This window comes from Myodes glareolus, chromosome 6, assembly GCF_982192425.1.
Source record: "Myodes glareolus chromosome 6, mMyoGla1.1, whole genome shotgun sequence".
NCBI lineage: Eukaryota > Metazoa > Chordata > Mammalia > Rodentia > Cricetidae > Myodes > Myodes glareolus.
The window spans coordinates 98,821,611-98,846,123 of NC_142031.1; the positions used below are offsets into that span (position 1 = coordinate 98,821,611).

Below are 24,513 nucleotides of genomic sequence, written 5' to 3' on the forward strand. Positions count from 1 at the left end.
ATGTTAACCTAATGCACTGACTAATGAGGTATAAACCTACTGCCATGAAAGGAACACTTCCAAGTGCCTAAGTGGTATTCACTTCAGAGCAAATTACAACTTGGTACTACAGCAAGTGAAAAGATGCAAGGCTATAATTTCCCCATAACCCAGCTTCAACTAAGAGTTACCCGATTTTCTTGATTGGGCATTAAGTTCAACTACCAAGCCAGAGAAGGGATGAAAGTCACAGCTATTAATTTCCTGTTTTTATGTTCAAGCCTACCTTTTAATGAGTAAGTGTAACTTATAGAACATTTACAAGCTGTTTTCCCACACATGGTTTCATCTGAAGTTTTTTCTACCCTAAAGGATATTCAAGTCTCACTTTATTTTCTAAGAACATGCCTCAATTTCTGATGTAGCTTACAAAGATGGCTACAGTTTGATGTGCTTCAACTTACTTTCTCTGTACAAGTCTGACTTAACTCAGATCACAAGAATGTAAAAATCAAATACAGAATCATTACAACATAAAACATGTGTGTTTGTTTAAGAGTAACTTGCCCTGAGTATCAGCAAATTCCAGCGTCAGAAGTGACTGGCATACATGACACATTCACAAACATTTGTTGCTATAGGAATCATGAAGTTATGAGGTTTTTTTTTTTTAAGATTTATTTATTTATTATGTATACAACATTCTGCCTCCATGTTTGCCCACATGCCAGAGGAGGGCGCCAGATCTCATTACATATGGTTGTGAACCACTATGTGGTTGCTGGAAATTGAACTCAGGACCTCTGGAAGAGCAGTCAGTGCTCTTAACCTCTGAGCCATCTCTCCAGCCCGAAGCTATGAGTTTTTAAGGGGGGAAAAAAAAAAAGATTCAAATGGGTAGTTTAGCAGTAAAAATAATTTAATTAGAAAACTACTATAAATGTATGTAAATAAATTAAAATTTTAAAAATAAACTTTGACTTTTAATTAGCATTTTAGTTATTTATTTTTATTTATGGTATATATGTGAGTCTGCTTGTTTGTTTATGAACTACATGTATGAAGTGACTGCCAAGGCCACAGAGAGAATCCCCTAAAACTGGAGTTAAAGGCAGTTTGTAAGCTCCCTGATGTGGGTGCTGGGAACCAAACCTGAAGAGCAGCCAGGGCTCCTAACTGCTGAGAATTTTAGGTTAAAACAAAACAAAAAAACCCAACTGGAAGTCATCTTCTGATCTCCAAATGTGTGTCATGATACCTTGTATGTAGGGTGTCTGTGCACATGTTTTCTCACACACACACACACACACACACAACCGAACAAACAAGCAGCAGAAAAGCAGAAGCCACTGTCTGTGGTGTGCTGAGCTTGTTTCGCTTGGGCATCCTACTGGGTAAACTAATTAAGAGGACCACCTTGAGCCAACTAAGCTGCAGACAATCTGGAACATGAGCAAGGAGATCCCAAGAAAAAATTTAACATGTTTCCTAGCTTTACATTCTTTCTGGGCTTTTGCCTGAGATTGTATTAAAAAAATAAAAATGAAAACATCACCGATCACCTGAAAAGCAATTCATTTGAACCATAAAAGCATGTGGAAACTAAATGCGCTTGTAAGCTTTAAATCCCACTTACACTCATCGTAGAATCCATAAATGCGATTGATGCTGGCACACTCATGGTTCCCTCTCAGAAGAAAGAAGTTTTCTGGGTATTTGATCTTATAAGCCAACAGCAAACAGATGGTTTCCAAAGACTGCTTTCCTCTGTCTACATAATCGCCTAAGAAAAGATAGTTGGCTTCTGGTGGAAAACCTCCATATTCAAATAATCTCAGTAAATCTGTATATTGTCCATGAATATCTCCTAAAAACAAATTAGAAAATTTGATTAGTTTTACGTAACTTCTATGACAGTTAGGAACTCTGTATACTTCCTTCCCATTACAGCATAAGTCACTATTCAGACTTACTGCTAACAAACACCACCATCCACGTGCGGCCAGTCACTTCTAAGGCTCATTACAAAAGCTGTAACTTTTATCATGCTTGCAACCTCACACCATCTCCCCTGCCTGATGATGGAGCTGCTTCTTACAAAGAATAAAGGTGACTCTGGCCAGCAGCTCATTTAGTTGGAGTAAGGGCCCGCAGTTCTGCAAACCTACACAGAACTGAACCCATTCACAGCTCAGCCTACAGATGATCAAGGCCTAGAGAAACTCAGACCCTGAAGAACTAGCAAAGCTGAGTAGAAATTCCTATCCTATAGAAACTGAGCTGAAAAACTAATGTTGTATACTACAAAAATTTCAGGCAATTTCTGATAAAATAATTGGAACAGTTACTCTTATTAGTTGATAGCTGAACTTAAGACATATTGCTACACCAAACATCAGGAACTAAAATAGATACAAATGGGCTGGAGAGATGGCTCAGCCGTTAAAGGCTAGGCTCACAACCAAAAATGTAAGAGTTCGGTTCCCAGCACCCACGGCTGTCCCTCCAGCCACAAAAAAACACAAACAAACAAACAAGTAAAAAAAAAACCCATAAAATAACTTTTATTACCTTCAAGTTATTGCTATATTAAATAACAATTGCAGGGGTACTTGTACGACATACAATCACTGACTTAAAACGGTTTAGCTTACAAGATTCTCACTTTATAAAGCACTGTGTGGTCTAGACTGCAGTTTGAATTCTGAATCTTTTTGTCAAGCTAGTGAAATGTGATACAACACTTGGGATATGCTAGGTGGCAGCAGCAAGCTATAGCTATCCATCAGACACTGCTTGTGACCATACAACTGATGCTTTACGGTGTAATGTATCAAACTATAGTGTTCAGCATTAGTGTTTTAAATGTATTTTGGGCTTATGTTATTTCAACTTAATGTTTACTGGGATATAACCACACCATAAATCCAGGAGGATCTGTACTTCAAATAATTTTTAGATCATCTACAAATGACCAAATTACTTTATTTATAAATCATAAGAGATTGAAGATCGCCAGGAGTTTCAAACTACTGGTTTTGATGTAAAAGTGATAGTCAGTACACTTATCAACAAACATTTACTCTGCTACTATTTATCTGCTGAATACTGTACAAAGCACCACATGTGATTTAAGAAAATCCCACAGAGAAGAGAATACAAAGCACTTAAGAAATACACTAAATCTGTGGGACCCTGAAACTAACCATAATGATTCTGCAATAGTCCCTAAAGCAAGGACTTCCAAGTTGGGACAACTGGTCCACCTTGAGGCCTGGATACCAGGGAATCCTTGCACAAATAGTTCCAGTCCAAAGAGAACATGGTCACCTACCCCTCCTGACTCAACATACATGACTACCTCTACTACTGCAGTCCCCCAGTGACTTTTCCCCAAACCCAGTCACCAATTAGGAGTCGCTGCCCAAAACTGCTTCTCTGGCACTATCCTGAGAGTCTGATCCTTGAGGCCTTCGGGTTGCTAAGGCTGGAGATACCCCAGCCCCTACTTAACTCTGGAATTCCAGCTTGAGATATCATAGAGCTCTGAACGCTGGCATCTAATGTCTTCCCCTACCTGACCCCATTTGTTCTTAACAAAAAAGACCAGAAGCAATCCCTAGAAAGGGATGAAGTCCTCCTCCAAACTGGGGTGCCTGAGGACCAGGACCTTTTCCTAACAGGACAATACTGAACTCAGAGGAACCCTGGAATGGGAGGGGCAACAGTCTGGTATCGTCCCATTAGTGAGTATCTGAGCACTTAAAAATATACACTAAACATCAAGTTGCGTGGCTTCAAGGTAAATTACTTAGAAACAAGAATGAAGGGTTTTCACAAACACATAGCCATTACAAAGAACACAGGTTTTATAAATTCCAACCCTTAATAAAAACTATGAATTGTTTTAATTCAAATCTACAAGTTTTCTCTAAATCACCCTCAATATCAATACGAGAGAATATATGCTTTAGAAAACTCACGCACGCCTTAATCCCAGTACTCACTCGGGAGGCAGAGGCAGGCAGATCTCTGAGTTCAAAGCCATCCTGGTCTACAAGAGCTAGTTCCAGGACAGGCCCCAAAGTAACAGAAAACTTGCTTTTTTTTGGGGGGGGAAGGAAAGAAAGAAAGAAAAAACTTACTTCCTGTCAGGCATAGTGGCACAAACCTTTAATCCCAGTATTAGGGAGGCAGAGGCAGACAGATCTCTCTGTAAGTTTGAAGACAGCCTAGTCTAAAAAAAAAAAAGAAGAAGAAGAAAAGAAGAAGGAGGAGGGGGGGGAGGAGGAAGAGGAGGAGGAGAAGGAGGAGGAGGAGGAGAAGAAGAAGAAGAAGAGGAAGAAGAAGAAGAAGAAGAAGAAGAAGAAGAAGAAGAAGAAAACTCATTTCTAACTTTGACCATCTACATACCACAAATCTTCAGTGGTGCTTCCAATTCCAAAAGAATAGGTTGGCTGAGAAAGATTTCCCGAGACTTGATACACAGTCCTCGAACTTCCGCTTCAGTCATCTGCACAATCTTTCCTGGGCGGCATCCTCGTACTGATAAAACAATGAGGAAACTGGTCAGTTTTCCAGAATAATCCATAAAATAATAATGCTCTCTAAAGAACTACACCCATATTTTGAAGACCAGAAAAAGTCACACATGGACTGGGTTATATGGCTAATAGTAAATTTATTTTAAGAACTGTGGCATTAATTTCCAATGTTGCTGGTTTCTGATGATACTCCTCAAATCTGGACAAATTAAATGTAGTTCTCTGGGGCTAGAGAGATGGCTCAGTGGTTAAAACACTGGATGCTCATCCAGAGAAACTGATTTTGATTCTCAGCACCCACATGGCCGCACAAAACTGTCTGTAACTCCAAGATTCGACATCTTCACACAGACATAATTTTAAATGCATTTCTCCGGTGCCCAAGATACTCAAGCGATTTCAAGGTTAGCATCTTAAGGTCTATCCTGCTCTCATCAAAGTCTTTTAGTAAGCAGGAAGCAGACACAGCAACACAGCATCACTAAGAACCAGCAGCAAAGAAAGAGAGACGAGGTGATTCCACTTCCCACAGTTCCTTAAAGTCCCAGCAGTGCCAAGGCTTATCAACCTGCACTTCTAGTTGCTCCTTAGAATACCGAAACGTGCCATATTATATACTCCGCCCTGCGAGTTCCCATTTGCAAACTAAACACACATTTTTCTCCCCTATAAATCTTTATCAGAATGAAACAGGCTTTTAAAAAAAGATATTCATACATTAGAACTATACATTCTATGACCATATTAACACCAAAATACCAAGGAAGAGGTAAGAGAATACAATGTACAAAAGTGTTTTAGCATATATACCAGTTAATAAGACTACCTTAAAAGCATAAGGATCTATTTAAATTCCCAAACCCCATGTTAAATAAAAAGCAGAGTGAAGTAATCCCTGCACTGGGGAAGCAGAAAACGGAGGTGGATTCTTGGTGTTCCTTCGCCAGCCAACCTACCCTGCACAGAAAAACCCAGGGGTGGGTCACACCTGTAGTCGGAGAACTTATGTAAACCTGTGTTAAGGTTTGTATAAGAAAGTCGGTTTAGCTGGTTGTTACTTTTGAATTTCAAGGATGAATTCGGGCCAATGAGAGACTGTATAAAAGAAAAAAATAAAGTGGACAGTAACTAAGGAATGATACCCTACACATGCGCATATATGTGTATATTGCATGTGTGTGCGTGTGTGCACACACACACAAAACTACCCTTGAAATTCAAAGAAAATTCTGGAAAACTAGCTTCAATACAGCAACAAATTTTAATTTGGCATTGGTTTGTTGTTTACCTGTTTAAGTTAGGATCTCACGTAGTCTGGGCTACTCTGAACAGGTGATGGCCTTTAACTCCTGACCCTCCTGGCTCTACCTCCAAGAGCTGGAATAAGCAACCACCACCACACCTGGTTTTAGCATTAGGGTTTTATTTGCTAGTGTTTATTTATTTTTCTCACTGTCTCACTGTGTAACTCTGGCTGACCTTGAACTCAACAGAAATTCGTCTGCCTCCTAAGATTAAAGGTGTGTGCCACCTTGTTTGGTTTGGCATTAGTTATAAATTGGGAGACCTTTGGTTTAAGAGGAAAAGCATTCACCTTGAAAGATTAAAGATCTCTGAATGAGTAAATGCAGAGCTAAAAATGATTGTTCAGAAGAAGTTATCAATTCAGCAAATACTTGAAAGTCCACTGTGTACATAAGTTGTTAAAGATAACAGCAATGAAGTCAATGGAAACATTTTTGGTTGTCACAAAAATTCAAAATTGGCACAACGGCATGTGTCTGAGGTGAAAAAAATCCTAAATTCACCTCAACCTAAACACTAGCAAGATTCCCAATAACAATGAGATTTGTAATTTATTACCTACAATTTATTAACAATAAAACACTAAGCTCCAAAGTTAGTTGAAACTTAACAGCAACTATAGTAAGTCAGAAGTGTGGGTCATCTTAATAGGTCAGTTTAAAGCGGCTATCTTCTCTCTCTGTTATCAGTAAATATGTGTTTAATTTTGTGTGTGTGCTCATCTGTGAGTCATGCAGAGGCCAGAAAAGGACACTAGGCATTCTGCTCTGACACTCTGTCTCATTCCTAGGACTTCCCACTGACCACAAGTTAGGCTGGTACCCAGTTAGCATGTCAGTCTCACCCCCCTAGTATGGAGGTTAAGGCACAGGTGGCTTTTAACATTGGTGCTGGGGGTCTGAACTTGAGTCTTCATGTTTGAGCATGCCATTTCCCCCAGCTATAGGTTTAATTTTGAATTCCCAAGTAATTATGTGGCTTTGACTAACATATTTACAAGTTTAAAACTTTAACTTAGTCATGTTAACCTACAAAACTAAAAATTTTATCAAACAGAGCCACGCTGCAGTGATTATTGCTGGTTGCCTTCCGACCAACAAGTTTTTGGGGCTAACAGGCTTTCTCCCCACCTAGTAGCACATAAAGGTGCATTTCAGACAAAATCCTATCTAAGGAGTGGATTATAGAAACTAACGGTTCCAAAAGCCTTTATCAAGAGACTTCAAATTTAACTGGTTAAATGTTAGAAAACTAGGGGAGCCCTCAGAGCAACCCAATCCTTTCATTTCAAAACCACACCCTGAGTATTCCAGTTCTAAGAGCACTTCATATTTCTCGGTCATCTTGGGTGGGGGACAGTGACATTATAATCAAGAAATCAGCTCTTCCTTTATGTGGAGCAACTAGACTAGCCCACAGTATTGCCAGTGTTTGAATGGGTCCAGGTATAAGGTCACACCATATTATGAAGGCACAGCTAAGTCTGCATACTTTATCAGGCTCAGAACACTATCATCATCTATCAGTTAGTACTGCTAGCCCAGAAATTCCAAGTTAACTTCACTGTACAGTAAGAGGTGAACTAAACAACTCAGGACTACAGCACTCATGTTTCACACAACCGTAGGAAGCAAACAGCAACGGGAACGGTTCAAAAGCAGTCATCAAGAAAGTCCTCTTTCCACTTTGTACATAAAATTTCCTGGTGAAAACCTTCAGCCTGAAATAAAGTTAAACTAAGTAAGACGCCAACATAGCAAACATCTGCTGTTACCACCAAACAAAAACACTCTAAGGTATTATGTACAGATAACCAAGCTAGAATGACTAACTCAATTAATGGTCAACTATCACACACCCAGTATGCAACTTTTCAGCTCAAGATACAATGTTTGCAACCAAACATCCCTTTGTGCCCTAACAGTGTCCAAGGTCAGCGGTCCTTTACTATGGAGTAAAGTGACTTGTTTCTGAATTTTAGAAAACAGAAGTAAACTCGTTTGTTTGTAATCCTTTCTGTGAAACCTGCTACCACTTTAACTGTGTCTAGTGATCTGAAGTATTCCACTGAATGACTCCACCACATATTTCCGCTTTGGTGCCTCTATCAATATCACCAATACTTTCAAGTACATTTCTCTTCAGCATGTCTGGAACACTGAGTAAATCAAAGTCACAGAGAAAGTTGAGTTTTAAGAGTGAGACGCCAGCACAGTTTTACATAGTGATCGTATCATTTTATAATAAAACTATCACTATTGCTCTGTATCTTTGTCAACTTTGGCTATTATCTGTATTTTAACTTTTAGTGACTTTGCTGGATATAATATAGTAGCATTCACTGAAATCTTAATATGCATTTCCTTGATGACTAAGCTTGTTGAGTGCCTTTTTTGGATACTTATTTTGAAGCAACTGCTTGCCTACTCTAAAAACTTGATGCTGGACTTTTTCCCATCTCTTAATGCTGTTTCAATGAAAAGTTCTTCAATGAATATAAATTTTAAAACAATTTTAATTAAGTTAACCTTGCCTTTCACTTCTTAATACTTTGTGCTTTTTCTCAAGAAATCACTACCCTTTCTAAAGAATTTGTTGATTATTTTTTGATATTTGGTTACAGCTACTTTAATTGTATAATTCATCTTGAATTAGGTTGTCATACTACTTGAAATAAAAGTCAAGGTTAATTTAGGTTTTGCCTGCATGTATATTTGTGCACATGTGCCAGATCTCCCGAAAATGAAGTTACAGTTGTGAGCTATCATATAGGTGCTGGGAATCCAACTTAGGTTCTTTGGAAGAGCAGCGAGAGCTCTTGATTGTTGAGTCATCTCTCCAGCCCAGAGTTCATTTTTATCCAGGCACAGAGACAACTGATTTAGTAGTACTGATTAATAGTGGCAGCTTGATAGAAAACCACTCTTACTGAGCTGGGGCAGCGGTAGCGCACACCTTTAATTCCAGCACCTGGGAAGCAGAGGCAGGTGGATCTCAGTGAGTTCAAGGCCAGCCTGGTCTACAAAGAGAGTTCCAGGACAATTAAGACTGTTTCATAGAGAAATCCTGTCTTGGAAAACACTAACAACAACACACTCTTACTGCTGTGTCTCTTTCTTACATCACCACCACACTATCACCATTTTTCATATTATAAACATTTTGACTCTGATCTTTAAAATTCTTAAGGTACTTCTGTGCTTTCCAAAGCTTTAAAGTTGGCTTGTCTCTATGGGATACCAAGTTTGTAGGGTTTATGGAGTTTATGGAAAAATGAACTGAGGGGTCTGGTAGAACTGATGTCTTAATTTCAAGTCTCCAACCCTTTCCTTCCCTTTTATCTGTCATTTACCCTCGTTCCAGTGTGTGTGTGTGTGTGTGTGTGTGTGTATGTGTGTGTGTGTGTGTGCGCGCGCTAGTTGCTGAGACATCTTGCTAGCTCTGGTCATCTTCCTCAGCAATGTCCATTTTTCCTTCATAGTCTTTACTGTGGCAGCCTTGTGTATTTTTTCATCAAACTGATTTTGGGAGGGCTACTTTAAATGTCTGTTTCATTTTTCCAGTATGTGATCACACACACACACACACACACACACACACACACACACACACACACACAGGAATATATATTTTGTATACTGACTTTGTGTAGTATTATAAAATTTACAGTTACTTTTGGATTTTTTAAAGTCAGTCATATCAGTTATAAAGACAGCTTTATTTCTTTTCCAATCCACGGTGGTTTGAACAAGAATGGTCCCCAAATGCTTACATATTTGCATGCTTAGTCCCCAACTAATTTAAAAAGGACTAAGAGGTATGTCCTTGTTGGAGTAGGTGTGTTGCTGGGGGTGTGCTCTGAGGGTCCAAAAGCCCAAAGCTCTGTTGTTCAGTCAGCCCCCTCCCTCTCTGCTACCTGTTGATCAAGATGTGAAGATGTAAAGTTCTCAGCTACTGCTTCAGTGCCATGCCTGTCTGCTTCCCACTATAATGAACTAACCCTCTGAATCTGTAAACAAGCCACCAATTAAATGCTTTTGTAAGAGTAGCCTTTAGTCAGTGTCTCTTTACAGCAATAGAAGAATAACTAAGATAGAAAATGGTACCAGGCTGTGACAGCCTGATCAAGATGCTTATTGGTGAAAAGTAGACTTTGGGGACTTGGATTAAAAAAGCAAGCGCATGCTGTGGGTGAGGCTGAACAACCCAACCTAGCAGGAGCTTGGAAGAGCAGTGCTGAAGGCCAATGTGAACTAGGCAGGCCTAGCTCACTGTTTCCAGAGGGGAAAAAATATCATTAGCTGATGTAAAAGTCATTCTTGTGATAATTTGGCAGAGAAATGTGGTTTCTTTTTGCCTAAGGCTAATTGAAGAGTTGGATTAATGTCACTGGCAAAAGAGACTTCAAAGCAGTCTAGTATGAACTGTGTCGCAGTTAATAGTGATCACCCTTATGTACTCTACAATGGAAAGTGGAGAAGCAAAAAAATGTACAGTTTGAGGGGGAAAGGAATGCTAGAAAACATAATATTGGAGCCAAGTCTTGTGCTCAAGATGAAAATGTTCAAGTCTGGGCTGGAGAGATGGCTCAGAGGCTAAGAGAACTGACTGCTGTTCCAGAGGTCCTGAGTTCAATTCCCAGCAACCACATGGTGACTCACACCCATCTGTAATGAGATCTGGTGCCCAGAACACTATATACATAATAAATAAATTTTTTAAAAAAGAAAATATTCAAGTCTGATGCTTACAAGGAATGAAGCGAGTGGTGACTTCAGGCAAGGCCCCAACCAGCTAACCTTGCAACCTATGAAAATAGTAAGTCTGAAATTTCCTTAGCCTAGAAACCACCAGGTCAGAATTTATGCAAATACAAGTTATGGAGGGGGCCCAAGTAGGCAGCAGAACCTGGCAGCTTCAGCCACATGGTTCCGATTTTAGTCAAGCATACTAGAAAAGAGTTATGGAACCTTCCTCAGTGGTTAAGGAATGGCACTGATGTCAGGCATTTAGCAAGGAAGTCCCTGCATGGAGGCTCAGAGAGGCCACTGCATGAAGCTGTGGAGGTGAGGCCTGGATTGTGAAGGAGATCCCAAGATATTGAAGGAGTCAGAGTCCTGGGCTACCTGCCAAGGAGAGCTGCTAACAGGGAATGGAACTAGCCCAAGAGAGACAAGTGTATTACACCCAATAAAGTTGAAAGGAGTTGGAGACCTGAAGAGTGCTTTGACATCAGATGCAGGTGCATGCAGAGTTTGGAGCTTGCCCTGCTGAGCTGTGGACTTGCTTTGGTCCAGTATTTCTTCACTATGCCCTTTCCTTCCTTTTGGAATGGTAGTGTATATTCTGTGCCATTGTATGTTGGAAGTATGCAATTTGCCTTTTGATTTTACAGTGGGTTACAATTAAAAGATTGTCCTGCGTCTCAAAAGAGACTGTATTGATTGAGACTGTAAAAGACTATGGGGTCTTATGAAGTTGAACTAAATGCAGTTTGCCTTTTGATACCATTACAAGTTTATGGGAGCCAGGGGGTGGAATGTGATTCAAATGAGAATAGACCCCCTAACCAAACATATGCATACTTAAGTCTCCAGTTTATAAACTGTTTGGAAAGATTTAGGTGTGTCACTGGGAATGGGTTTTGAGGTTCCAAAAGCTCAAACCAGGCCCAGTCTCTCTGCCTGCTTCCTGTGGATCAGGATGTAAAGCTCTCAACTACTGCTCCAGCAACATTCCTGTTTGTTTTTCTCTATAATAAAGTGGTGTACGCCTTTATTCCCAACATTCTAATCCCAGCATTCAGGGAGGCAGAGGCTGGTGGATCTCTGTAAATTCGAGGCCAGTTTGATCTACAGAGCAAGCTCCTGGACAGCTAGGGCTCTTACACAGAGAAATCCCGTCTTGAAAGGGGAAAAAAAGTTCCTTTGGTCACGATGTCTCTTCATAGCAATAGAACAATGACTAAGACATAATATTTAATTTCTCTTCCTTCCTTGCTGAATTGGTTAGAGTTTTCAGGAGCAGAATTGATGCTGTTTCTTTCTCCCATCATGTTTTTAACCTGTTTGGAGGAAATGGCACCCAGCAGCACCTCACCATCATATTTTTGAGATATAAATATTTATTTCCATTGAATTTATCATGAAAGCACTAGTAACTGTTAACTCTATGTACCTTATCTTGAAGAAATGCCTGTTCTACTTTACTAAGAATTTCTGTCAGGGGGAGGGGAATTTTTTGTTTTTACCAAATACTTTTTATCGAGATAATCACCAACTTTCCCTTTTATATTAATGTGATTTATTTTAATGGAAGCTCTGAGTGTTAGAGTAAACTGGTCTCCTAAAACAAGTCCATCAGTTCACGACATGGTATCTTTATTAAACATGTTAAGATTCAACCTGCAAATAGCTTGCTGAGTTTTTAAGATCATAATTATTAACACACATTAATGGGTTTCACAATGATAAATATTTTTCAAGTTTTGGGGGATTGTATTCATATACTGGTTGATTTCTTGTTATTGTCGGGTTTTGCTAAAGTGCTGTGTAAGCTTCATAAGACAAGTTGAGAAGAGTTATTTTTATTCATGTATGTGTGTATGACCCTGCATGAATGTACCACATATGTGTAAAAGTCCAATTGAGACTGAAAGAGTATAATTGGCAGTGTCTCTCCTGTCCGCCAGTTCCCTAACAACCACTCTGAGGCTTAACATTAACTACTGTTTGGCTTATCAACTCAGGCTTATTATTAACTAGCTCTTACAACTTAAATCAACCCATTCCATTTAACCTGTGTACTGCCATGTGCCCTGTGATTTACCGGTAATGCTCTGGCAACTTACTCATTTGGCAGCTGCTGGTGTCTCCCTGACTCTACACCTTCTTTCTCCCTGTATCTGTTTGGATTTCCCACCTAGCTATATTCTGTCCTGCCACAGGCCAAAACAGCTCTTTATTAACCAATAGCAACAAAACATATTCACAGCATAGAGAGGGGTATCCTACATCAGAAGATGGTTAGGTTCCTTAGAACTGGAGATACAAGTAGTTGTGAGCCACTGTGTTGGGTGTTGGGAACAGAACATGGATCATATGCAGGGGCAGCAAGTGTTCATAATTGCTGAACAACCTTTTCATCTGTCTTTTTATATGTATCTATAAGGTAGTAAATGTTAATATCTGTAGTTTAGATCACTACTAAAACAATCTAACCCAGAAATTTAAGGTGTTTCATACAAACTCATTTTCTTGAACAATATTTTCTATTTTTCTGTCAGTTGAGCTAAAATTTTCATTTAAGCCTTTACATTTATTAGCATAAAGTTATTTATATCTTATTGTCCTTCAACAAAAGTCATACTTCTCTCTGAAGTATGGCAGGCATCAGGTCTTTTCACCCCTTAACATAACAGTTTGTAATACTATCCCCTTCAGGATCACAAGGGTCACCGGACTTGGATACAAACATTTAAAAGACAATACTCAACTATTCCAATCTCTTCTAAAGCATTTATTTTCCGTCAGCACAATCACAAATCACATGTGTTCATCTCAGCTCTATACTAGCACTCTTGGTACTATTGTTTCCTTTATCTTTACTGATATTAAGTCTTTCTAGACACATAAACTTTTAATCTTTTCATCAAGAGGACACTTACATTCTGCTACTGTTTCTTTCTACTTTGATAAAATACTTATTCCACTGTCTGAAGCAGCTTGCTTTTTGTGTATGAAGGCCAGAGGATAACTCTGGGTGGCATTTTCCATGTGCTGTCCATTTCCTCTGACCTGGAATTTGCCAAGTAGGTTAAATTAACTGACCAGTTATTCCCCAACCCTTCTCTGCATCCCCAGTGCTGGGATTACAGGTCCACACCACCACATCGAGTTAGTTTATTATGCAAACTTTCTGTGTCTCCTACTCAGATCTTCTCGAAAGCTTGCTGAGATATCTTCACAGGCCAATTTGTGTGATATTATTCACCCTCAATTTCCAGGTATTTGAGTGTTTCCTATTTGTTCTACCAGTTACTAAAGCTATAGTAGTACACTATGGGGATAAGGTTTTCTCTATATGTCTTTTTAGGTCTAGTGATTTTCGATTTTTGTGTTGGACTTAAAATTTTTAAGAAATAAATATTTATTTCTATTGAATTTATCATGAAAGCACTAATATCCTTCATTATCTCTAGTGACACTGAAGTTTACAGCTTCACCTAGCATTGTCAACTCAGGCCTCATTTGATTAATGTGTACGTGACATAGTTTCCCCATTTTTGTATTTATCTGTTTTTCTTTTTTATTTAACTAAAACTTTGTTTGCATATGGGTGTTTCCCCTACATGCATACCTGCATACTACTGTGTGCCTGGTTCCTACATAGGCCAAAGAGGGTGTGGATCCCTGAGACTGGAGCTACAGATGATTATTATCCACCACATGGATGCTGGGAATTGAACTCAGGTCCTCTGAAGAACAGCCAGTGCTTTTAAATGCTAAGTCATCTCTCTAGTCACCTCCCTCGACTGTGTTCCTAAATTTAAAATATGTCTTTATATTCAATATGTAAATTTCTGAGTTTTCTACACCTGTCCCCACCCCCCTTAATTTATTGAGAAAGGGCCTCAGTATGCATATCTGACTACCCTGAAACTTAGTAGGTAGACAAAGATGATCTTCAACTTTGGTTTATACTTCTAAGCTCTGGTAGCATTCTTTTTTTTTTTTTTTTTTTTGATCTATTTCGTTGGTTGGTTTTGTTTTTAAAGTCAGGATCACATTATGCTGCCCTGACTGGCCTCAAACTCAGAATTTAACAAGCGGAAAAATTTTCAAGTGGTTCAACTGTCAGCTAAGTGAGGTAAACCACTTTACCAATGGTAGGTCAATAATGTTTGACTGGAATAATCTGAAACAATATCTCGAGACAAAAAATTTAAAGACTATTAACCTGATTGAGGACACTGGGGATGATATGAACAATTTAAAAAAATGAGAGCGAGATGATTTTTAGTGGTTGATTTTTGGAGACAGGGTTTCTCTGTGTAGCCCTTGGCTGTCCTAGAACTCACTTTGTAGACCAAGTTGGCCTTGAACTCAGAGACCTGCCTGTCTCTGTCTCCCAAGTACTGGGACTAAAGGTGTGCGCTACCACCTGGATTTATAATTCCTTTGTAATTTGTCTTTTAACGTGTTATTATGTTACATATTGATTATTTCCAAATATAGAGCTAGTTGGAAGCTGCTTAGTCTCACAGTAAATGGGTTTTGATATGGAAATGCTTTTGCACTTAAGGTCTGAAGGAACTAGAGTGAATTGGAAAATAATTTGCTGAAGGTGTATGAGGATAAAGATCTTGCTTATTTTAACTTTTGATAGCATGGGAAACAAAAATGCTATTGTCAAAATGACTTACACTATGTTTACAAACTGTAGTGGGGCGTTCTTACAATTTTAAGTTGAACTTATTATGTAGCAGTAAGTGCTGGGTAGTGAGGTCACATGTACACCTGTATTCAGAAACTTGTAGTCTGACATGGGAGCATCTTGAAGTTGAAGTGAGCATGGATTACATATCAAGACCCTAACACTATCCTGTACTCAATAATGATTAAGAAGAATAATTTTCATGGGTTGAAGAGCTTAGCAGTTATGGCCATGTGCTGCTTGGTCTTGTAGACGGTCTGCTTGGTCCTAGCACCCAGCTCGCTGCAGCTGCAGTGCTAAGGGTCCCATACCTCTGGTTCCCACGGTACCTACACTCAGGTGCTCATAGCTACACAGACACAAATATATGCATAATTTTAAAAATTTAAATAATATTTTCATTCAGAAAAATTTTACCATTAAACAAAATTAAAGTTACAATCTATTACCGATATAATCACAAAACTAAAGCTGAATGAGATCATGAGAGCAAATGAAGTTGGTTATTGATATTCCTGGTTTGAAAACATAAGGTACCTTTTCTGTAGAACATCTGTATCAAAGACTTTAAAGACAGCTAAGTTTTTCCCCCTCCCTGTTTTATGTGTATTTTCACTACCATCAGTTGTACCATTTAGCAGATTCTGCTATAGGTTATACTAAATTGTTTTTTCTCAGCTTCTTTGAAAACATTTTTGCCTGTATTTCCACAATGGCTATCCTACAAGCTAACTTTGGAGTCACTTTGGTTTGAACACTTGGTCCTCCAACTAATTATCATGTTAGTAACACATGTCACCTAGTCAAGGGTAAGAAAAACCACTCAAACGGGCTGGAGAGATGGCTCAGAGATTAAGAGTACTAACTGCTCTCTTCCGGAGGTTCTGAGTTCAATTCTCAGCAACCACATAATGACTCACACCCATCTGTAATGAGATCTGGCATCCTAATGTGCAGGCAGAACACTGCATACATAATAAATAAATCTTTAAAAAAATAAAATTAAAAAAGGGTCCCAGGTTTCTTTGGGAACACCTTTTTTTAAAAAAAAAGAAAAAGAAAAAGAAAAACAGAAAACCACTCAAGGATGGGAGTGGTGGCACACACCTTTAATACCAACACTTGGGAGACAGAGGCAAGAGGCAGGTGGACCACTGAGTTCAGGGCCAGCCTGGTCTATAAAGTGAGTTATGGGACAGCCAGAGCTATTACACAGAGAAATCCTCTCCAAAAAGTATAAATATGTTCTAAGTAATGAATACGCTCAATTAAAATAATATACTTAGCCAGGTGGTAGTGGAGCACACCTTTAATCCCAGCACTTGGGAGGCAGTGGCAGGAGGGTCTCTGTGAGTTCAAGTACAGCCTGGTCTACAGAGCGAGTTCTAGGACAGTCAAGGGTTGTTACACTGAGAAACCCCGTCTCCAAAAAAATCAAAAAACGACTAAAAATCATCTCACTCTCATTGAGACGAGCCTGTTCTACAGAGCTAGTACCAAGATAGGCTCCAAAGCTACATAGAGAAACCCTACCTCAAAAAGCAAAACCAAACAAACAAAAAGATCAAATACTTATAGATTATTGTTAGCATTTGGCAGCTCCTATCTGTGTGAAAGTGTATCTTTCAAGATTAAATTCACAAAATCTCATACAGATCAGTATCAACAGATGAGCACTTACAATCAAATTTTATGACCAACATTGAAACCACTTACTTGAATCTTAGGTAAAATGTTGAATTCTCTCCAAAAGAACTCCATCCCAGTAATTACAAAAAACAAACAAACAAACAAACCAAAAAAGAACCCGCCAAACTGTACTCACTACCATATTATAATTCTGTTTGAAAAATTTTCAATACAGATTTGTCTTTTAAGCTAAAATGGATCTGTGAAATCTTACATGCACACTAGTGTTTGTCTTTCACTAACCATCACCTGTACCTTCTCCAAGTTACTCTTAAGACTCCCTTCTCCAAAACAGAAAGGACAGCAAGAAAACAAAAAGAACCAATTCTACCAGCTTTACATGTGTGTCTCACGAAATCTTAGTAATCTTCACTAACTACTGATATTTTTCTCTTCCATTTATGCCACTCCTCCCCTCTTCACTCCATCACTATTGTCAGCTAATCTAGATTTCCTAAATTCTGTCTGTATAAGTGCTCCCTCTGAGCACAAAGGTCTATCTATTAGAAACCAAAAGTAAAACTTTACAGTGTTTTTCATGAATCCTCAAAGAGATCTGTGACACACTATAAGTAAAAGCCATGCCCCTGTACACTGGCAAGCAGTGTAGTACAGAGAGTAAAGAATGTTGATAAACAGGTTGGGATGAAATAGTTCTGGAATAAAGAAGTAACCAGTTCAAAGCATGAACTCCTGTATTATTTTGACATTTGTATTGAGGGGACAAAAGCAATATGCTTAAAACGGTTGGCACTTTGACACACACCAGGTCAGAGCTATCAACTACTGAAAATCCTGTGTGTTCACTGCCATGCAATTCAGTAAAACATTGTGATAAAACCAGTAAGAATGATCAATTAAGTCCAGCTCTTGCAATTACGTCTTTAACCATCTATGAGAAAAGGCAAAGTATCCAAACATATGTCTGCTGCAATACAACACAGTAATTGTCTCAAAGAAAAGCACAAGACTGACAAACTATAGCTACCAGACTTACAAAATTAACAGATACTTTCAAAAACAAACAACACCCTGCCATTTCAAAGAAAATAGTTCTTCTGCAGCCAATGATAAAATTCAAGATTTCAGTGTCAAAATTTAAATACTGGAAACTTTGTATCTATTCTCATAGCTTATCCAGTCTTAAGGTCTCTTCTGATGAGACTTCCATGGCTAACAAATAGAATTCTTGGATCTGTTGACATTTAATCAACTATATAATTCAGCTGAACCATTTTCCAAATGATCAATGTCTATCGATAAGTCACGCATAGGACTTCTCTATCTTTATGGATCCTACTTTGTCTAGAGAAAATAAGACCCGAAATGGTTATTTACATATAGTTACGACAGAAGTGATGTCCAGGTTAGTTTTAATTTGTACCTGACCAAAACTAAATCCCAGGAGACTCAAGAATCCAAACATACCCTGACTAAACCATTTCTTGCCTACTGACACTGAAATTAATTAATACTCAATGGCAGTGTATTCATATAAAAATACCTTGATGTTTCTATTTACTGGTATGAGTGTGCCACTGTGGCCAATGAGAACTAGTCTGTTAAGTGATAAATGTAGGGTATGGTGACATACACTTGGAATTCTAGTTACTTGAGAAACTAAGTCAGAAGATTCAAAATTCAAGGCCTGTTTCGGATACCGGGCAAGCTCAAGGCCAGAATGGCTACAGAAATTAAAAGGGCTGGAGAAGTAGGGCATCTGCCTAGCATGCGAGCATAAGGTCCTTAGTTCAACCCCTAGCACTTAAAAGGTGTGTGTGTGTGGGGGGGGTAACAATTTTTTTTTTTGCTAGATGCAATTTAAGGTTTTCTTCATGAATAGAAACTTAAATACATTTCTAAATCCCAATCAATTCTTTTCTTGAATTTGGAAACATCATAGAAAACTTTCTGAGCTAGATTTAAGTAGCAAATTTAAAAATTATATAGGTTGTTTTTCTCAAACTAGCATCCTTTACTTGCTGGAACTAATTAACAAGGGGGTGGGGGTGATCTATGATTTAGTTAAAAAAAATACGCACTATCTAGCATAATAGATAAAACTCTCATCTAGAATACTCAAGAGAAGGAAGTCTACCTCCAATGAGCTACTTTTGAGCTTGCTCTTATTTTTAATGGGCCCTGCCTCACGCCCACACACAGTATGATGACCGATGCGGAGGTGGCCGAAGCAACTAGCCCCTTCAACTTTTTTTTTTTTTAAATTGTTGGGCCTGAATTTAAGCAATTTTAACCAGTAAAGAAACTTTAAACAGTCTGCAAGTTTTTCAAAACGCTTAACAGAGTTATCATTTTGACAAGGCAATTCTATTCCCAACAATACAACCAAGAGGGCTGGAAGTCTAGATCCCTGCAAAAACCTGAACCCAGAAGTTGAGAGCAGTATTGTCCACAATGGTCAAAAGGGAAAACAACTGAAATAATCATCAACCAGTGACTACTTCTGAAAACTGGTACATAGACAAATCGGAGTATTATCTAGCCATGAAAGGAATGAAATACTAATACATTTTTACAACATGGATGAAACTTAAGAAACATTAAAGAGGCCCAGGAGTCTTTGATCTCAGCAGGATCTCTGTGAATTTGAGGCCAGCTAAGGGCTACATAGTGACAACTTGTCTCAAAAAAATTTTAAAGAAAGAAAGAAACTAGTTACAAAAGACCACATCATATACACTTTAATTTACATAAAATGTGCACAAACAGGCAAATCCATGGAGACAGATGAAGGGGAAAAAGAGAACTGAGCTTTTTTGGGATATGTGTGTGAAAATACTCTAAAACCGACTGTGGTACGGGAATTACATCTCATAAAGCTGTCATTAAAAGCCAAGGTTTGGTGCTGGAGACACAGCTCAGCAGTTAAGAGCACTGGCTGCTCTTCTAGAAAACTAAGGTTCAATTCCCAACACCCACAAGGTAACTCACATCTGTAATTCCAGTTATAGGAGATCTTCTGGCCTCCGAGGGTACCATTTGATTCTCCTCCCCAATGCATAGTAGTTCTACATATCCCTTCTGACTTCTTCCAAAATAAACAGCATTTATAATGGGACCTAAAGCCCCTAGGGGATTTCCACTTCCCCTCAAATATCTAGAGAACAACTAATTTAAGCAAAAACCCTTTACTAGGCTTTCTAGCTTACCTATACAAACTAGTCTTAATTTAAATAATCAATCAAGATAAATCACAAGAATATTGTAAGCTATGCTACAGGATCACTACAGGTGACAGAACAGAAGTTATTTTTCATTTTAAGAAAAACTTAAAGCAAAATAAAATAATGAAGAAGCATGCACCTTCTAAATAATGCACCAGTACTTTTATATTGTATTAAATAATAGCGTAATTTATTTAAATGTCCTTAAGGTTCTGTGAAATCATAACATCAAATAAACCCATAAAATGTACTTACTAAAAGCACATATGCCTAACTGGCAATCAGATATAGTTTCTTTATCTTTTGTTAAAAGGAATATACCATGACACAGAGTAAGCATTTTAAAACATGACTAGATCCTGGTCATTTTTTTTCCTTAACACAGAAAGTTTTACAAAGCCAAGTTTTTTTTTTCTTTTGTTGTGTTTTATTGACCTATAATTTGCTATGCAGACCAGGCTGGCCTCAAACTCTGAAAGATTTGCCTGCTTTTGGCTACTCAGTGCTGGGATTAATGACATAAACCAGCCACATCTTTTGCCCAGCCAAAAGCAAACTTAACTGACAGATAACACTGCATATTTTAGGCACAACATAATGTTTTTAAGTATATACACTGGAATGGTTGAGCATAATGAATCCACAAATTTTATCTCACAAGGCTATCATATTTGTGCTTACAGCACAGAACATATGTTCTCTTCATTTTTCAATACAACCTCTAACCTTGCTATGATAGAAGTCTTCTGAAACTTATTCTGACTATAATTATACATCTTTTACTGGTCCAATTTTAATGCTACTTTCACTTATGATACAAAAAAAATAGAAGTTACTCTGAGAGACAACTTTGCAAAATAGCAACACTAGGATGAGTTAAATTAGCACGAAACAAAAGTCGACAAAAAAAATTTAAGATTAAAATTACTCATTAGAAAATCCAAGTCTTTGACAGCTATTTGAACAGAATTGGATTTGGGGAGAAAGGGAGGGACTGGTAATATTTCAGAGTAACAGGGACATGTCAAGGAAAATAATCTTCAATTGGATAAAAACAAAAATGTAAAAAAAATGCACTAATAAACTGTATCTTCAACATCAGAAGAGCAAGAAGGCCAGAAAATGCTGAACTCACTTGTTTATACTGAGCTCCTTGAGTGGAGATTTGTCTTATCTTTGAATTCTTGGTGCCTGGCACAGGAGTCAATAAACACTTGCTATATTAGAAAAAAAGAACAATGTATCTTGACAAGAATTATTACCCCAAAAGGTGGGGGTGGGGGGCAGTGACTGAAGCTTTCTCTACAACTTTCACCCTACTAGTTAAAGCATCTGTAATCACATAAAGGTACATTTGATTTAAAGGGATCTAGATCAGTTTAAATACATGAATCGCTATTAGGTGTTTATGAAAATTTTTAAATGAGAATAAACTGAGATACAATCAGATTAAAACTTAATGTAACATTTAAAATATATGAAAACATTGGTAGGCTTAAATTCCCTTTCTCCGAAGACTAACAAGATATAAAACTTTTAAATAACTCTATTTCCCTTATAGAGCCAGTCATGCACTATAAGCATAAATTTTTTTCTAAGCAAATTTCTCACATACCCAGCAAGATATCCCTATCAGTTATAAAGACCACAAAGTCCCGAGTAGTGAACACAACAAGCACCAGGGGGCCTCCCAGGAATAACTTGATACTAAAGGAAAAGGTAAATAAGAAAGAGTTCCTGGTTTAAAAAAAAAAAAAAGAGACAACTTCTGCTGCTGGAAGGCTTTAATATCCGAAGCAAATATACAAAGGTCTTTACAACGGATAGAAGCGTTGCACTTTAGTTGAAAAAAAGTCCCTACACGATCGCCTTTGGTAAATTTCCAAACATATGCAAACTGCTTCGCTATAGTAAACAAAAGCAGTACACAGGCATTCATTAGGTGTCCAACAAAGAGGGCTCTTAATCATTCAAAGAGATATTTTTTTTTAAACACACTCTCCAAACAATTAGTGACAACGCGAATTTTAGAGTAAAAGGGTTCTTTTGACCAAGACCCGCCTTTAACTTTAAACAGTATCCCACAACAGATCAATCCGTTTAACTACCGGTCTCTCCATCAAGTCTTTCCTCCTTAAGTTCCCAACAACACAAAACTAATCACTAAACAGCATGAGAGCTCGGAACTTCAAATGCTGCGAAGACTTGTAAAAATACCCTTTAAGCCCAGGAGAGGCTGTTACAACAGACATTTTACTAAGTTTGTGCAGAAATTAAACTCAGCTCAAATATGTTATAATTTTAAGCCTCCTCCCATTATAATCCCCCTTCGGCTCCACGTAGTCTCGCGTTTCGTATTTCTAACGGACATCTCCAACCCGATTCAAGACTTTTACTATTTTTTTTGTACGCCAGACAATAAATGGTAAACTATTCATCCTATCCTCTCCTTACGCCGTTCTAGAGCATCCAGTTAAAAATAAAATGCAAACGATCCGAGCCCCGGATCGTTTCTTTTCTTTTTCTTTCTCTCTCTCTCGCCCTCTTCTTTCTTTTTTTTCTTATGGTAAAATTCACTACCGGAACGAAAATCGGAGGCAGCCAAGGGCAACCAACGCACAAAGAGAACAGAGAAGAAATACACATTCCACGGACACACAATGCGCAGCGGCAGGCATCGTCGCCCCTTCTTGGGAAGGGTTAGCGGAGTCCCGCCGCCTCCCGGGAAGGCTGTTCCCGCCGATGGGGCCCGGGCCTCGGTCCGGCCTCTCCGCCGGCCCGCCCGCCATCCCGCGCTCCGGGGCTTCCGGGGTCACCTAGCCCGCCCGCCCTCTTGCCCGGGCTCGGCTCGAGAGGGAAGAGCCCCGCGGCCCGGCGCCGCACTCACCCTCCAGCAGGCGGGTGATGAGGCTGTCCACGTTCAGCTCCCCGTCCGCCATCTTGTCGGCACCAGACTCTCCTCCCCGCAGCGGGAACAAGGGCTTCTCGGCGGTGGCGGCGGTGGTGGAGGCGGCGGCGGCTCCGCGTTCTCACCTACGAGTCACGCGGCGTTTCGACCCCGGCTCCAACTCCCCCTGGGCGCGGGCCCTCCCCCCACCCCCTCCCCGCCGAGCAGCGAGGGCGCGCTCACACGCCCGGCGAAACCCACTAGAAATAAATAAATAAACAAGCGGGGGCCCCACGAACCGGGCCGCGTCAGACCCCAGCCGCCACCGCCTCCTCCTCCTCCTCCTGCTGCTCGGCACCGCCCAGCTCCGCAATGCTCGCCGGCGCCGCGGGTAGCCCCGCCCCCAGCGTCACTCCCCCCCCCCCCCCGCCTTGCGCCCGCCCTGCTGCTGCGCTGAGCCGTGCGCACGCGCACCACGTCCCCCTCCGGGCGGCTCAGGCTCCCGGCCCTCGCCTCCGCCGCAGTTACCGCGCAGGTGCGGTTTCCTCCCGCGCCCGGTCCGCTGCGCCCAACTGTCGCGACTGCGCAGGCGCAGGGCGGAGCCAGACTTGCTGCGCCGGGGTGAAAGCGGAGCCCGCGTAGGCACGAATGACCTTCCTCTTCTCTCCTTCCTAGGGCCTGAGGTTTCCTCTGATATCGATGGCGTTCCTCCCGCCTTGCTTTCTTTTCTTGGCTTCATTTACTGCTTTTGCAAACAGTTCCTCATGTTTCCGTTAATCCGGAGACATGTGCTGTTGTTACCCGTGTTGGAAACCCAGGTGTGTCGTAAGCAGAAGGAGACTTTTCTTCTGAAAAATACTGACATGGCAAATGAGGTGTTCCTCATTTTTTCCCAGAGTGGCTGACTCTCCAGGTTGCCCTGGGTGAAACAAGCATCAACGCCGCAGTAATAAGATTTTATACGCTCCCTTCCGTTTTCTGCTTCTGTAGCCCTTTCATCACATCTAACATCTCCACACGCGCTAGATACCACGTTTCTGTTCTTTGCTTTATTATATTGCTAATCTTCTTATCTTGTGATAGTTTAAACATTTTTCTCCTGCACTTGGTTTCTAGGGGATAAAATCACACGTGTTGGGCTTGACACCCATCTAATCCCTGCATGCACTTGGGCGGTGGAAGCAGAAGATTCCAAAACTCAAGGTCATCGTCAACTACAAAACAGGCGGGGCAGCTTGTACTAGAGGAGTTCCTGTCTTAAACCAGCCAAAAACACCACATTGATCTTTGTGTCTGCACCATCCACTAAGTATCTGGTTCATACAAGACAGGAAGAAATAGAAACTCGGGAGCTTGAAAAGGTTCATTTTCCACCTTTCCTTCCAAGATCTAAAATTGCCACCAAAGGACAGAAGAGTAGCCACGGGAAAGATTTAAGCAAAAATTTGAGGAGGTCAAGTCAAAGCTTTTTTGTTTTTGTTTTGTTTTT

General features: G+C 39.7%; 1 protein-coding gene across 1 annotated transcript in view; it reads right to left on the reverse strand.

Annotated features, from left to right (window-relative positions):
• Positions 1 to 23,211, reverse strand: part of Ppp1cb (protein phosphatase 1 catalytic subunit beta) — a 32,315-nt gene extending 9,104 nt beyond the window's left edge. The window contains exons 1-3 of the mRNA XM_048431164.3: positions 23,025 to 23,211; positions 4,393 to 4,524; positions 1,616 to 1,846 (exon numbers count right to left, since the gene is read on the reverse strand). Of these exons, the coding sequence (XP_048287121.1) occupies positions 1,616 to 1,846; positions 4,393 to 4,524; positions 23,025 to 23,076 (415 nt within the window). The 5' untranslated portion in view covers positions 23,077 to 23,211. The remainder of the gene's footprint in view (positions 1 to 1,615; positions 1,847 to 4,392; positions 4,525 to 23,024) is intronic.
• Between the last annotated feature and the right edge of the window lie 1,302 nt (positions 23,212 to 24,513).